Genomic DNA, 15,003 nt, shown 5'->3' on the forward strand with positions numbered 1-15,003 from the left:
AAGAAATGGCTTCCTGGGGCTTCCCTGGTGGCGCACTGGTTGAGCGTCCGCCTGCCGATGCAGGGGACATGGGTTTGAGCCCTGGTCTGGGAAGATCCCACATGCCGCAGAGCGGCTGGGCCCATGAGCCATGGCCGCTGGGCATACACATCCGGAGCCTGTGCTCTGCAACAGGAGAGGCCACAGCAGGGAGAGGCCCAGGTACCACAAAAAAAAAAAAAGAAATGGCTTCCTGACTTCAAGGAGTTTTCAATCTAACAAAAGAGACAAAACTTATAATATAGCATAAGTATGAAAATAGCTCTTATGTGTATAAATTTAACTCTTCTTTAGCACTCATCTCTGTAAATTTAACTCTAAGATGGAGTTCTCTAAATTGGTGTATTCACAACTTATAATCCAATGTTGGGGGCATCTAAGCAAAGAAATGAAGATTAATAAGAGTTAATAGGATTTAGAACTATTTTTAATCTAATTTATAGTAAAAGAAAAAAAACCACATATTAAATGAGTTTTTTATTACACAATATATGCACAGGAAGATTTTTATATGTTCTTATGTCAAAAATATCTGTACATGTCAAAGATAGAGTTCTTCAGACCATATCAGAAGAAGAGTAAATTCCTCTCCCATCTATTAATTTAATGAATCTTCCTAAATATACCTGGGTGAATTTGCTACCAGCATTCCATTCTCCCTCGCTTCTCAGGGTTAAGGATCATCAACATAGATTTTTGTTGTCTACTAACTTTAGGAAATGCCTTATATACAAATTATACTTAAAAAACAAACAAACAGGGCCTCCCTGGTGGCGCAGTGGTTAAGAGTCCGCCTGCCGATGCAGGGGATACGGGTTCGTGCCCCGGTCTGGGAGGATCCCATATGCCGCGGAGCGGCTGGGCCCGTGAGCCATGGCCGCTGGGCCTGCGCATCCGGAGCCTGTGCTCCGCAACGGGAGAGGCCACAACAGTGAGAGGCCCACATACCGCAAAAAAAAAAAAAAAAGAAAACAAACAAACAAACAAACAAACAAACATAAAAACACTACAGATTTTAGTGAAAACCCCTGGACTTAGGCATCAGAGTCATTTCATGACGCTTAATTCTTTAACCCAATTAACCTCTAATAATGACTTCATATTTTTATTATGTCTAGGTCTTGATTACAAGCTATCTCAAATCCTAATTGTTTGAATGGATAAATGGATGACCTAAGAAGAGCAACAGCCACTGTATAATTTAGCTGTGTAACTATAAACTATCACTAAATCTTTATTCTATTAAAAATTGTTAAAATTTTATTGCTAAAATTTTACTCATTTATTTGTCAAATACTGAAAATTTATTTCACCAGACATTGTATCATATGACAGTCGCATACAGATTAATTTCATTTTATTTGGACCTCTTGCACATCTTTAAGTGCATAGGGAAGTTCGATTCTACAAATGGGTCACTAACAATGCATGTAATACCCCATTAACATAAAATATATTCTGACCCTAGTTTCTAGACTTTATGCCAGACACTTAACCATGATTACAGAGCATAAACTGCCACAATATTGACTAAAAATGTAATGGGATTCACTCAACCAATGTAGGAAATAGCTATATAATCAATTGATGTCAAAATATTTGAATTTATTCTTAAGCTTGGATTAGTTCTACGTAAGTATTATAAAAATACATATATGTGCGTGTAAAAATACACACAAACACACACACACACACTCCTGGTTAAACTTAAGTTGTTCTAGAAAGAATACCAAACCTTACTATAATCAGTTCTGAACAGCTATCCCTTCAGAAACAACATGTAAATTGAGTCCAAATTACCTACAAAGGAGAGAGAACAGGTAATTGAGATAATTCTTAAATGAAGTAAAAATAATCACAGTGTTTCATGAAAAAAACAGCTGTACTTTTGCAAATCTACTGATTTTCTGTAATCACTGTCATTGGAGAAGCAAAGAAAACCAGAAGCAGAATACAAAAAGAGGCATTTCCTGCATTATTCACTGTGTCAACACTGATGCTTTTCCTAAAGTATATTTTACAAAAATTATCCATAAACACTATGGCCATAAAAAGCATTTTGTGATCAAAGATACTAATATTATTCTCATAACAGATTCAACAATACACTTTATTTTATATATATATATATATATATATATATATATATTTTTTTTATACACATACACACACATACACACATGTATTGACTAAAGGCCTTGAGGAGCCCTCCAGTAAAGATCCTAATTAAATTTAAATGAACATTTTCCAAGCTTATTTACTACTGTGTGCTTTTCTCACAGAACATCCATTTTCATCACACAGTACATACTAGGATTTGCTGTACTGGAAATTTTGGACAGTGAGAACTGATCAAACAAGTAGCTGGCTACCACAAATCTAGCCAAGGAAAATTATAGGTACAGCAAAGAGTAGAGGAAATGCTTTAAGAACTTTAATATCTATTGATCTCGATGAAATTATAAAAAAAACATAGATGGAACCCGGAAAAAAATTTTTGACTGAAAGGCAAAGGAGCCTGAAATGATCTATTCGTGAACAGAAATAAAATTAGAGTTAAATTAAATAGGGATTAACAAATACATTTTTATGCTCCATTCCTAATTCCACTCCCTGCCCCTACTATTTGCTTCTATTTCTCTTAAAGTCCTCATAAAAATTCTATGTTGTATTACAATTATTTGTCTCTCTTACTAGATTAAAAGGAGAGACTTGTCTTAAAATCATTCAGTATATGTCTGCTAAATAAAAAAAGAAATACCACAAGCAGGCACACTGAGGAGGACTCAGGGCAAATAAACTGACACAAAGCTCTGTATAAGAGATAGCATTTGAACTGAGCCTGACAGACAGTGAAAACAAAAACTTAGAAGTTTTTTTTTTATAAGTATAGTTTATGGCCTCACAATACTGCTGCATAAAAGCTCCATATCATAAGATTTCCTTATATGTAAAAAAAAATGCATAAGGAAGTTAAGAAGACATTCATATTCCCAATGAGCAATTTAAACTCAAAATTCTTATTTTGTGGTTAGCAAAAGATAACCTATGCTTTACTGACTCAATTATTTCTTTTTAAAAACCCCACCATTTTCTTAATATTAGATAGTGAGTTTTAGTTTAAAAGGTTGACGTGTACCCTATATACAGCACACTCTGAGGAGTTAAGCACCACAGTTAAATGAAGTAAATCTCCATTTATATTAAGTTCTACAATAAGTAAAACGCACGCACAGTAACAGAAATCAAATCAGTAGCAACTTGAGGTGATACCGGTAGGGATTGATTACAGAAGCACAGGGAACCTTCTGGATTGAAATGGGTGTCACACAGTTGTGTATATATCTAAATGCACTGAACTGTGCACTTAAGATATTGTATATATACTGTTGTATATAATATTGTAAAATATTACATATATATTGTATGTTAATTATGCTTCAATAACTGTGATTTTTTAAAAAGTAAATCTGATTAAGCCAAAAGAAAATGAAAAAAGACTCTTATTTATAAATGAACATGACTACAATATTTGGCAATGACAAAATAGCTGACAAAATGAACAATTAATACACACTTAATAACACACAAAAGAATGAGGATGTTTCATAATAAAAAGGACCAAAAGGTAAAAGCCCAAAATACAGTGTTTATGATCAATGTTACCATTCATTTATTAATTGTACAATTATATAAATATTTGGTTGAATAGTAATTATGCTGAATGTTGGAGATACGATAACAAAACACAGTGGTTACCTTTAAGAAACTTAGTCTAACGGGAAAGAAAAAAAATAATAGACAATTTAAATAAAGAATGAAATTACTATAAGATGGGTCAGTGAGTGCTTAGGATGTATACCTCACCTAGGCTTAAGAGTTGTGGGGAAGAGAGGAGTCAAAGAAAGCTTTCCAGAGGAGATGGCAATTTAGCTGGGAGTTGAATTATTTATTTATTCCATATATATTCACTGAGCAGCCATCAGATGCCAGGGACTGTGCTGGGTACTAGGCACACTTCACAGTTTACCTAGTATACTAGGTATATGAAACAGAAATAGTTGTAACCTTCATAGGACCTAGAGTAGAGAGAGGGAGACTGGCAATAAAAAAGTAGCAAACTAGCATAGGTAGGGTTAAAATCTGTGATATGATGAGTGCTAAGATGAAGACACACAAAAAAGATACCAACTATAGATATGATCTAAGAGGATAATCAAGCTGAGTTCGGAGTGATGAGAAGAAGCCAACAATTAGACTCACCAAATTTGAAGGAAGGAAATTATAGGGAAAGAAAAAGCCTACGCCAAGACACAATATTATGATGGCACATTTGGGTAACTTTAAATAGTTCGCATAGCTTGAGAACAGTTACAAAAACAAAGTGATAAGAAATGAGGTCCAAACAGTAAGAGAGGCCTAATAATGAAAGATGCCTTTGTGCCATGGTATAGAGCTGGTTTGCTTTCTCCCACCCCTCTCGGGTTTTGTTTTGTTTTTTTAATTATCTACTTTACCCAAAATACTCATCACAACTATAAAAAAGAAAAGCTCATGAAATAAAAAGCCAAGAGCAATAACATTAATGTCACATATTTAGAAGGAATAAACTCAAAAAGGAGAAGAAAACCAGAATTAGAGAAAAGAAATTAGAGGAGAGTGATAGAAAAGAGGAACACTTTACTATGAAGATTCAGGAAAAAATTCAAATGGCAATAATTCAAACATGAAACAGACATTAAAGAATCATATAAATGGTGATAGCTGGCTCTTATTATGAACATTATAGTTTTAAAATTAATAATTCAGAGATATAGAAAGAAATGACCAAACCTTTTGTTATTACCTTCATGCAAAGGAAATATTTCCCAAAATAGCAACAATCTACATATTTTGATGAAAAATGTATTGAAGAAAAATCAGACTAACACTATTTTTAAATTAACTTTTACTGCTAATTAATTACTCACACAGGATGCCAGGCCAGACTACATGGTGCTTCTAGTTTTTCTATATACTCTATGCATTTCTGATAAATGGGAAAAGAATAGATGACCTGGCAGAAGGCTCAGACAATAATATGTGATTTACAGGACATGAATGCAGCTACCATAAGATTTATCTGACAGCCCTCTCCGATAGTGGACTGTTGAGTATCCGATGGAATGATTTCTAGTCTAGAAAGTCTACTACTGAGTAGCCGTACACATTATTTATTTATTAGATGTTTTGGGTTGAAACCATTTTTAAATGACACACTTCACAATGCAGTCATAAATTTAGCTTTAAACCCAAGAAGGGAGGTAGTGTTATTGGAATGTATGTCAGACTGAATTAGGATGAGCAACATAACACTTTTATAAAGTGGCCTTGAATACAATGTCAATTCCTTCAAAAATGATATTAATGTCAAATGAGCAGGATACAAACACTTTACACAATGCTGGAGTAATATTACTTGAAATATTTATTTAACATTTTCTTTAAATTCATATGGATTTCCACAAGGCTTATACACATACACAACAAATACTGGGCAAAAATAAGTTACATGCTTCTGAAAAACTGAATCTGAAATATAATTAAGAAGTTTTTCGATTATTTTCTGTGCATCAGAGAATATACAGTTTCCTGAAGAGTATATACAGTCTTATTTTAAAGAAGTAAAGAAGACTTCAATCAGGTTTTGGAGCTTAAATAGCTCTTGAATTATTTTCAGTATAGGAATAAACATAACTTAATAAACCTTAAGTATATATATATATAACTTTACTCAAAAATAACATGCTAAATATTTTAAGAAAGATTTTCAACTCTAAATAATAACATTTTGTCTTAAAATGTTAAAATTTAAATGGGATAAAATATGAAATGGTATCTAATAAACCTATTAATGAATGAGTGGATATTGAAAAATATGATCCTAGCTGAAGCTTTAACAAAATATATAGTGATCTACTTGGTCTTAATGACAGCAAACCAAACGTGATCATTTCCTCATTTCTTAAATTCAGGCTCTAAATTCTCTTCTGTAATAAAATATGGCAGATTTAAACACTTTGTTAAGAAGAATACAAAAAAAATAAGTTTTGAATGGATTCAAGAAAAATAATCAGAACATGGCTGATTGCCATGAAATTAACATCAACTAATTTGTAAAGTTTTAAATCAAATTTGCAGATGTTAAGTTCATAAGCATATCCCATTATTTATGTGATTAAAAAGGAGTTTTTGACCTGATCTTTCGATCTTTGGCACTCAATCCACTACATCTCTTCTTTACAAAATTAATTAAAATTTTAGCAAGATGCTAGCCGTTTACTTCCCACCCTATCTCAGACTAAAACAAATTATCAGTCAAACTCAAGCCATAGCCACCAATATCTGCAAAATGTCGACTTCAAATTCAATTTCATCTCTCGTAAGCTTTCATGTAGAAAAAGACAGTTCACTTTTTAACAAAATAAATCACTTTTGTGATTGCCAATCTGACCTCTTTGAATTAGGAAAATTCAAAGTGAAAAATGTAATTATCACCCCAGAACAATCTGTATACATCTGGAGCTAATTCTGGCTTCATTTTTCATGTCATTTTTTGCACTGTGCTACATCTTACAGAGATGCCGTGGAACTTCTGGAGAACCCATAAAAAATGTTAAGAACTTCAAATAAACCAATAATGTGTTTTATTTAAACAAAACTTTGAGATGATCTGACTTTTGCAACTTACTCTAAGTGATCTTCATATTCCCATTTGATTGGAATAGTATTAAACAGCACTGTGACATACATGACAAATAGGTGTCTTAAAACATGTCATTCTTTATCTTTTCAGCTTCTAACATTCCACTGTGTAATCTACTATATTTAAAATAGCTTTCATGTATCAAGAATACATTAAATTCTTCTAACCTAGAAAGTGAAACTTCATTATCAAACTTCACCTATGAAACAATTACATCCCTATAAACAATAAATTCATACTGCTGTGAGTATACATATAAAACTGTAAGCAAATGCTTCTTAAAGGGTAATCTCATGTCAGTATAAGAATGGTATATGGTAATTTCCATTCAAGAAATAAACAACCAATTATTTCAAATCAGATTACTAAATGGGAAATTTTATCCAGTCAGTTTTTAAAGGAATGGGAGTTTTCTAAAGTAGATAATTAACTTAAAAACATGACTCTCACTAAATCTAAGAATAATAAGCCCACTACAAACATAACTACTCTTCACAAGTTCATTATAAAAATCCATTAGATGTAATCTCTAGAAGTAATGGTTCTTATTGCATTTTATTGACAATGCATAGTATTGATTTTTCACACCTTCTATGATTCTTTAATTTGTATTCATGAAATGTCCATCAGCACAGTCTAAATAAATTTGGCAATATAGGCACTAAAATGAATAAATCAATGAAAAGAAACATTAATTTTGCATTATCCTTATTCGTCAGGCAAGTAAACCAGGAGAGTTTTAAATGAAGGTCAAAGGTTTTGAAATGGGTCAGAACCCTTGACCTCTAGACCAATACTCTTCCTATTAAAAAAGGCTATTTTAAAGTTTTAAGTAGGGGAATTTACTACCAGCAAGATATCATTTTTAAAAGACTACAAAAAAAAACTCTCAATAAAAACATTCATCTGTTTAACTGCTAAAGAGAAAAGAAAATATCACAGGATACATGATTTTTACATAAGTTTAAAAAAAAATCATTAAAGTTTACCACATGAGGTATAAGGTTTCTGAACAATGAAAGTAACCTCACTTTTAGGAATTTATTCACTACATCTTATTATGATGGCTGCCATCATTTTGTTGATGTTTTCCCAAATCTACTAGGTATGTCAAAAACAATTAGCAATGACAAGAATTCAAAATTATTTATCACTCATTTTATAACCTCTGCACAAAAGGGAAGTAAACCCATTATTCCCCTGGGAGTCAGAGTGGCACTCCACGAGGTATAGAAATACATCTGTTTCTGCAACCTTAATATGCAAGGCAAAGAAATTTAGCCATCTCAAGACCATTTGATCTGGACATTTTTAAATGTGGCTCGAAAAACCTCTATTTCTCATTAATCTATCCTATTTCTCTCAGCACTCACTTCGAAATAAACTGTTAGCACCAAACACAAGAAGTAACCCTTTTGCAACACAAATAAATTATTTTAAAACTGCAAACACAAAACTTTTGTAGCAAAACTTTCTAATCAATTTTAACTTTCTTGCAGAACAAACTCACTTGAGAATTTACTTTTAATCCAACATGTATTCTTGTCACTCACCTGGGAACACAGAAGCATAACCAATTCCACAACGGAACTACTAGACTTCATGCAAACCAGACCTATATCAAAGAGAACGTTTGTTAAATTACAAAGTAAAAAACAAGGGATTGATTGCTTATACAACTTTGTCCAAATTGGTTTTAAAATAAAATTTAACTTCTTGCTAAGAACCCAACCTATACATATTTGAGCATATGTGTAAACAAAACATTCTGTAATTACTTTAAACTTGGCATCAAAACCATCACCATTTTTTGTAGCCAATTTCATTTCAGCTTTCAAATTACTAAAACATTTATTACAACTTCATATATACTGACATTTCACAATACTCATAGAAATGTGCACAACATATGCCATATTGACCAATATCACCTAAATTTTGTTTTGGAGAGAGTTGATTGTTATACATGCAGAGAAGGGAAATGGCTCCCTGACCTTTGCTTTCTCCACCACACTCTCTCCCTTCAACCCTCTAGCTATCAATCAAGTTTCCATTTTGTTTCATGGCAGCAGACATCCCAAACACTCTTATTAGTACCTTGACCTGTGACCTCACTCTAAACCTTAACAGAAGTGCAAGCCGTTGTCTGTTATATATTCTTGATTTTTTATAAATAAATGCATTTATAATTTCTCTTTTATGTTTCATTTGGGTTCACCAAAAATATCTCAGGAAGGAAGTTTTATATAGTTAATAACTATCTAAAGAATTCTTTAGTTTTGATTAACAGTAAGATATAAAGTAAATACTTTAAAGAACATTCAAAGCACATTTTATAACCAGTATCTTAAAAAAGCAATGCCAATAATTAAAAGCACTAAATTACTAAATTACACTAGTAATAAATAGAAAAATTAAAATTTTTATTCTATATTTTTCTAAGCAAACGTAAGTTTAAGTTCGAAGTAAACTAAGTATAACAACTAAAATAATTCCTCATGGCCCTCGCACACCCCACAGAATTACCTTATTTCCTTCTCCACATTAAAGTTCTTGTGGGCATCCTATCCCATCCTACTCCCTTTCTTTAATCTTCTTGATCTGTAGTTCTTTCTCTGTCCCTCTTTTAGTCATGGTGCCTCATACCTGCTGAGGCCACATGTTGGCATTCTGTAGCCTTACAAATAGTACTCAAGTTAAACAGGTTGTTCACCCCCTTCACTTTTTAGAAAAGTCAAAACCATTTTTCTCCGTGTCTGTAAAAATGTGTAACATAGAAATGATGGTAACAGTGTCAGCACTGGCATGAAAATTAGCTACAGAACATCTACATGATGCATTAAGCAAACAGGCCATTAACTAGACTAAATTGTTGTTTCTATAGAGCTAAGATGACCATACCTCCTCAGGCTAATGCCAAGGCCGAAAGGAAGGGCACAGCAATACTCCATCTCTTATTGCTGGTGTAGCCTTTGTTGGTCTGAAAACCTGTCACTTTTCATAAAATGTTACCCAACTACAGGAAGTTCCATATATTTCAACTTCAAAAGCCACTACTTGCAGCAAGTAAATTCAGGTCTTTCTACAACTAGGACATTATTCCTTAGTGCTCGATTCTAGAGAAACCAGAATTCCTACCACCTTTCCTTTTCTGGCAAAGCATTTGGGCCCTGATCTGGCTCAGCCTTTTATATCCACTCAGATAATGAACAATAATGATTAAAAGGGCCTTGGGCCGTTCAAAGTTAGAAAGATTTCTAGATGTTCCTTTGTCTCTCTACAGCATATTGTAGGACAGTTCAATACTCGTACTTTCAAAAAATTACTTATTTCAGTCTTATTTCTCAATAATAAAGATTAGAAAACCAGAGGAAGGTTGATACAACCACTGATCAGTGGGTTGAGTGTTCAAGGACAGTAAGATGTCAAATAACATTTCATAGTTTGATTAGAACAATTCATGTGCTTTTTAGAGTGAGGTTTTATAGATCTGTAAAGCATGGGTAGGGGGCAAAGGAGGATTTTAAATGAGAAAGGGCTTCAGGAGACAAAAAAAGAGCTTATATTAGACCTCTAATACTAAGCTTCCTGCCTAAAAGGCATCAATACTGCAAACAAAAATATATAACCTTGGGAATAAATAAACAGGAAATAATCCCAATAAGGGACTTGATACCAGATTTCACAACTTAATCACATCTCTCTATGACCTAAATTGTTTTGTGACACTGGTTGCATGGATGAAAAAGCAAGAAATGACCTATAAATCAGTAAATCTGTCTTCAGATCTACATTCAGACTCTAAGGATTACCCAAAGGAAGACCTTAAAACAACACTTGGAGTGAAGTTGTAAGTTGTTGCAGAAGCATCAATTTTCATTTTACACACACAAATCCTATTATTGTCCCACTTAGCAGAAAGTGAACAAGGTACTGTAGGCTCAGAGATCTGACTAGCCTCATTATCTGACCCTTGGGTTCAGTTTTCTTGGTTTTAGCTTTGATTGATTTTTCAACAATATGGAATTTTAGTCTCCTCAAAAAAGACAAACTGAAAATGTCAAAGCCAAGAGGTTTATACTCTTCTGGTGTTTCACAACCAAAGACCACTTCAATTTCTCCACCAGAGACTATTTATCCCACCTCTATTACCACTGTTTTTCCATACTATTAAACTCAGAAGTACTAAATGGCTTACCAGGTATTAAGCTATCAACATCTGAATGCACTGAGATACCTAAACTCTCAAGTGTACCATGAAAAATGGTCATGAGCATTTACTGTCTGGAACATTAAGAACCCTGTTTTTTGTTTTATTTATTTATCTTAAGTCACCTTAAATAATTTACAAAAAGCTAAAGCAATGGTGTAAACATTATTATAAGTTTCAGTAAGAATTTAAGCATAATAAACTCAAAATTTTTTCCCTGTTTTCAAGGTTTTGAAAGTATTTGTGTATAATTTGGATATAATTAACTGCTCCTCATGAATCTATAAACACGATATTCATCTTAAAAATACTGCTTCTAAATTTCAAATAAAATTCTAATAGGTGCAACTTTATCATTAATTCTGGTCCTTCTTCTTGAACTAACAACACCAAATGCAATACTTTGGAAAAGTTGGATTATTCAAAATTTTGTTGTAGAGAGAACAGCCATTTTCTTTTCTCTCGAATTCCAAAATATTTTCTTCTTTAGGTTATAAACACCATTTAGAATGATTAATCAACTTATTTTTTTCATTTCTATATGAACTTTTCCTTCCAATTGTCTTCGTGCATATACCTGCTTTAGTATCTATTCACTTAGAACTGCACCAAGTAAATTGTGGTGCACAGTCATCTTGAACGATGGATGAACACTGTCACGCGCCTTCTTAGCAAAATGAGATGTTCCAGGTTCTTGTCACAAAACATTGTATAAATTTTGTAGAATGAAGCCCTTCCTCCTATTGAATGACATGATGCTGAGAAAACCAATTTCCTTTTTTGTCCACAGAAATATGCTGTGCATTAATGAAGTCCTGATTTGATAAAAATTTTGAGTACTATTCCCTGTCTCTGCAAATTCACCCACAGTTGGTCTAGTAATTATAAAATGTCTTCTCCTGTCAATTTTTTTTCACCTCACCATTATGGGCAGAAAATAAAAAATTCTGAATTCTTAACTATATTCAGTGAAAGCTAAAAATAAGACCACAAAGATGGTATCCACAGACTTCTTTTATACCAATATTTCTCAACCTTTTTTGAGGAGCCTAAGGAACATTTCAGACCATTTTTTCTTAACTGTGCTCCCATGAAATTTTAATGCTAAAGATAAACTGTACAGATGTACTGTTGTCCATTAGAAGGTCAAAAACCACTGTAATGTCTAAGATACTTTTGCCCTCCCCAAATACCAGTTTTTGATCCCCCTGAGAAAACAAATTTATATTTTCTTAAACTACAATGCAATACTTTGGCCAACGCAGTAAGAAAACTGAGGGTAATCCAAGAGTGATGATTTGTTTTCCTAGTGCACCATGATTATAGGGGCAATTCCAGTATTCTTGTTTTCTTATTATTTTAGTCCTTAGTATAGCTAGAAATAACTGATGAGTAATGATAATTAGCAAAATGTTTTAAGATATAGGAAAATTAAGATCACAAAGACCTCATAATGAACCTTAGATTTATAAAAAGTGTCCAATGAAATCACTTAAGGTAACTGTCAGATAAAACAAACTTTTTAAAAAAGTAATCGTCTCTTTGTTTTTGGAAGACTTCTTTTAAAAAATAAAAGTAATAAAACATCAATTCTTACAACGGGTTATAACCACTTGAAAAAGGGGGTTAATATCGCTAAAATTGAGCCAATCAGAAAATATGTGACTTTAGGCATGATGTAACATGAAGTATTACATCTTAATTAAACTTTTAAACTTCAAGCCATCAGAAAATACGCAAAATAAGAGAAACTGTTAAATAACATCACCAAGAATAGCCACAGAGTGCCAAAATGTATAACATTCTACAGAACCACCAACCATATTTCTTCAATGAGTCAATAACATGAAAACAGAGGAAGAATAGGGGGAAACTATTTGACATTAACATGGACTTCAGGGACATATCAAATTCAGTAAAATTGACTTTGGATCTTAATTGGAAGAAAATCAATATTAAAAAATCTTTTAAATAAAGATGAATATGGGCTGATGATTACAGAATTATTATTAATATTATTAGGTATAATAGCAGCAATTATGATTATGTAAGAAAATATCTTTTTTGTATGAATTATGAATTATTTAGGGGTGAAACAACGTGATGTCTGGGGTTGATTGAAACACTAAAGCAAAACAAAGGGAGGTGGATATAACAATTATGGCAAAGCAAAGATGGTCTGGGTAGTTGCCAAAAATAAGTTCATGGATATTACCATTCCTCCTTTGTAAATATTTTAAATGTTCATTAAAAATTATTAATAAAAATCACTTTTAAAATTTTAAAGTAATAAATTTTCAAGTACCTGGTCACACGGCTAGTGAATGACAAGGGCTGCGGTATCCTGCCTTTTAGTCCAATGCTTTTTGAACAGAACTATGGTGCAATCACCTCCCTTCAAAACTTTCCTGTTTTACAATGTATAAAACCACCACCCAGAGGACTCCTCACAACTTAAAATACATAAGCTATATAAAACTCTGAGATTTGTTTGCTATGTTTATGAACACAGACCAAGGAGTAGTCACTGCTCAAGTTTACAGACGAGCAATAGTGCATCATCTTCTTTTTTATCATTTTATCAGAATTTACCAATAAGAAATTGATTCTAAATTAAATTTTGTTCCAGGATCTAGAATTGGCAAGTTTAATACTTCTGAGTATCTAAGGTGATACTATTTTGCTGGGTCTATTATAAAATTCAAAGATCAACTAAGTAGCCAAAATGTCTTGCTACACTGAAAGGCTAAAATTAATACATTCACTTTACTGTTACAAAATCAAATATAGTTAAAAAGTTGTCACACCACTTTAAAAGAATAAATGTTTGATATGTGAAACATAAATTAGAGTGAAGTCCTTCAATGTATCAATTCACTTCCTTTCAAATTTTATTACTTCATTAGGTCAAATAGTCCTTGGCTAAACAATTATATCCTTCAGCAGATGAAATAAATTTCCACCGCAAACTTAGTTCAGTATTTCTAAAACCTGAACTTTTTTCCAAATAAATTTAATGCTATTCTTTGACTATATGGAATTGATATCAATCATCACCAACTCCATATAAATTTACAGCAGGGATGATAATGAAATTATTATTTTAGCTAATGATTATTACTCTTATAGATACATATTTTAAGGGTCAAATAAAGTGCTGATATCCCATAGTTAACACTCAGATACAGATATCTTGAACATTAACCTATTTATAACTTTGATTACCATTATATCCTTATTTCTATTAAAAGAGGGGGTTTTTTCACAAGTTTTAAGAAATTCCTTAGGAGATCATCTAGTGACTGATAACCAACAGAAAGTCATGATAACTAAAGCTGTAAGTTGATATTTAAAGATACTTGCATACAGATAATTATGCTTTCCCATGATTTTTCAGCTTTAGGAGAATACGTGTCTTATCCTTAAACCATCAAACATGGATATAGACAAGTCAGACTTAGCAAACATCTAGTCCAAACACTTTTGAATGAAAAAAATCAATTTGACATTATCATTGATGAAAGTCCTCTAGCTTCTCCTTAAAAAATTTCTAGCTATGGGAATGAAGATTTGTATTTTGAAGTCAGTCTGTTAAGCTCTTAAATAGAACTAATCATTTGAAAAGCTGATCTCTATTGAACTGATTCCTGCTGTCTGAGGAAATTCAGAGTAAGTCTACTTTCACTTGATTGAGTTAACCTCTTTAATATTAGAAGACACTTACTATTTGACAAGTGCTTCATGTAAAAAAAAAAAAAAGTCCCAATACCCCTCCATCCATTCCATAAATAGCATGGTTTCCAATCCATGCAGCAACTTACTTATTATGCATGTTATCTAGTTTGACACAATCTCAAAGTATGCTACCTAGAAAAGATCCAGTAATCTATGTACGATATAAGCAAGATAAGAGTAAAATACTACTGTTTTTTCTACTTATTTGTAAAATACAATTCCACTAACAGAGACAAATAATGCATTCCTCATTTTCCTAATATGTAGCAATACA

General features: G+C 32.5%; 1 protein-coding gene across 2 annotated transcripts in view; it reads right to left on the bottom strand.

Moving 5' to 3' along the window:
• The window catches only part of LRBA (LPS responsive beige-like anchor protein), a 767,039-nt gene that overhangs the window by 527,178 nt on the left and 224,858 nt on the right, over positions 1 to 15,003 (bottom strand). For both annotated transcript variants that reach the window (XM_060116154.1, XM_060116148.1), the window contains exon 34: positions 8,338 to 8,399. In XM_060116154.1, coding sequence (XP_059972137.1) covers positions 8,338 to 8,399 — 62 coding nt within the window. The remainder of the gene's footprint in view (positions 1 to 8,337; positions 8,400 to 15,003) is intronic.

This window comes from Mesoplodon densirostris, chromosome 1 (genome assembly GCF_025265405.1).
Source record: "Mesoplodon densirostris isolate mMesDen1 chromosome 1, mMesDen1 primary haplotype, whole genome shotgun sequence".
Taxonomy (NCBI): Eukaryota; Metazoa; Chordata; class Mammalia; order Artiodactyla; family Ziphiidae; genus Mesoplodon; species Mesoplodon densirostris.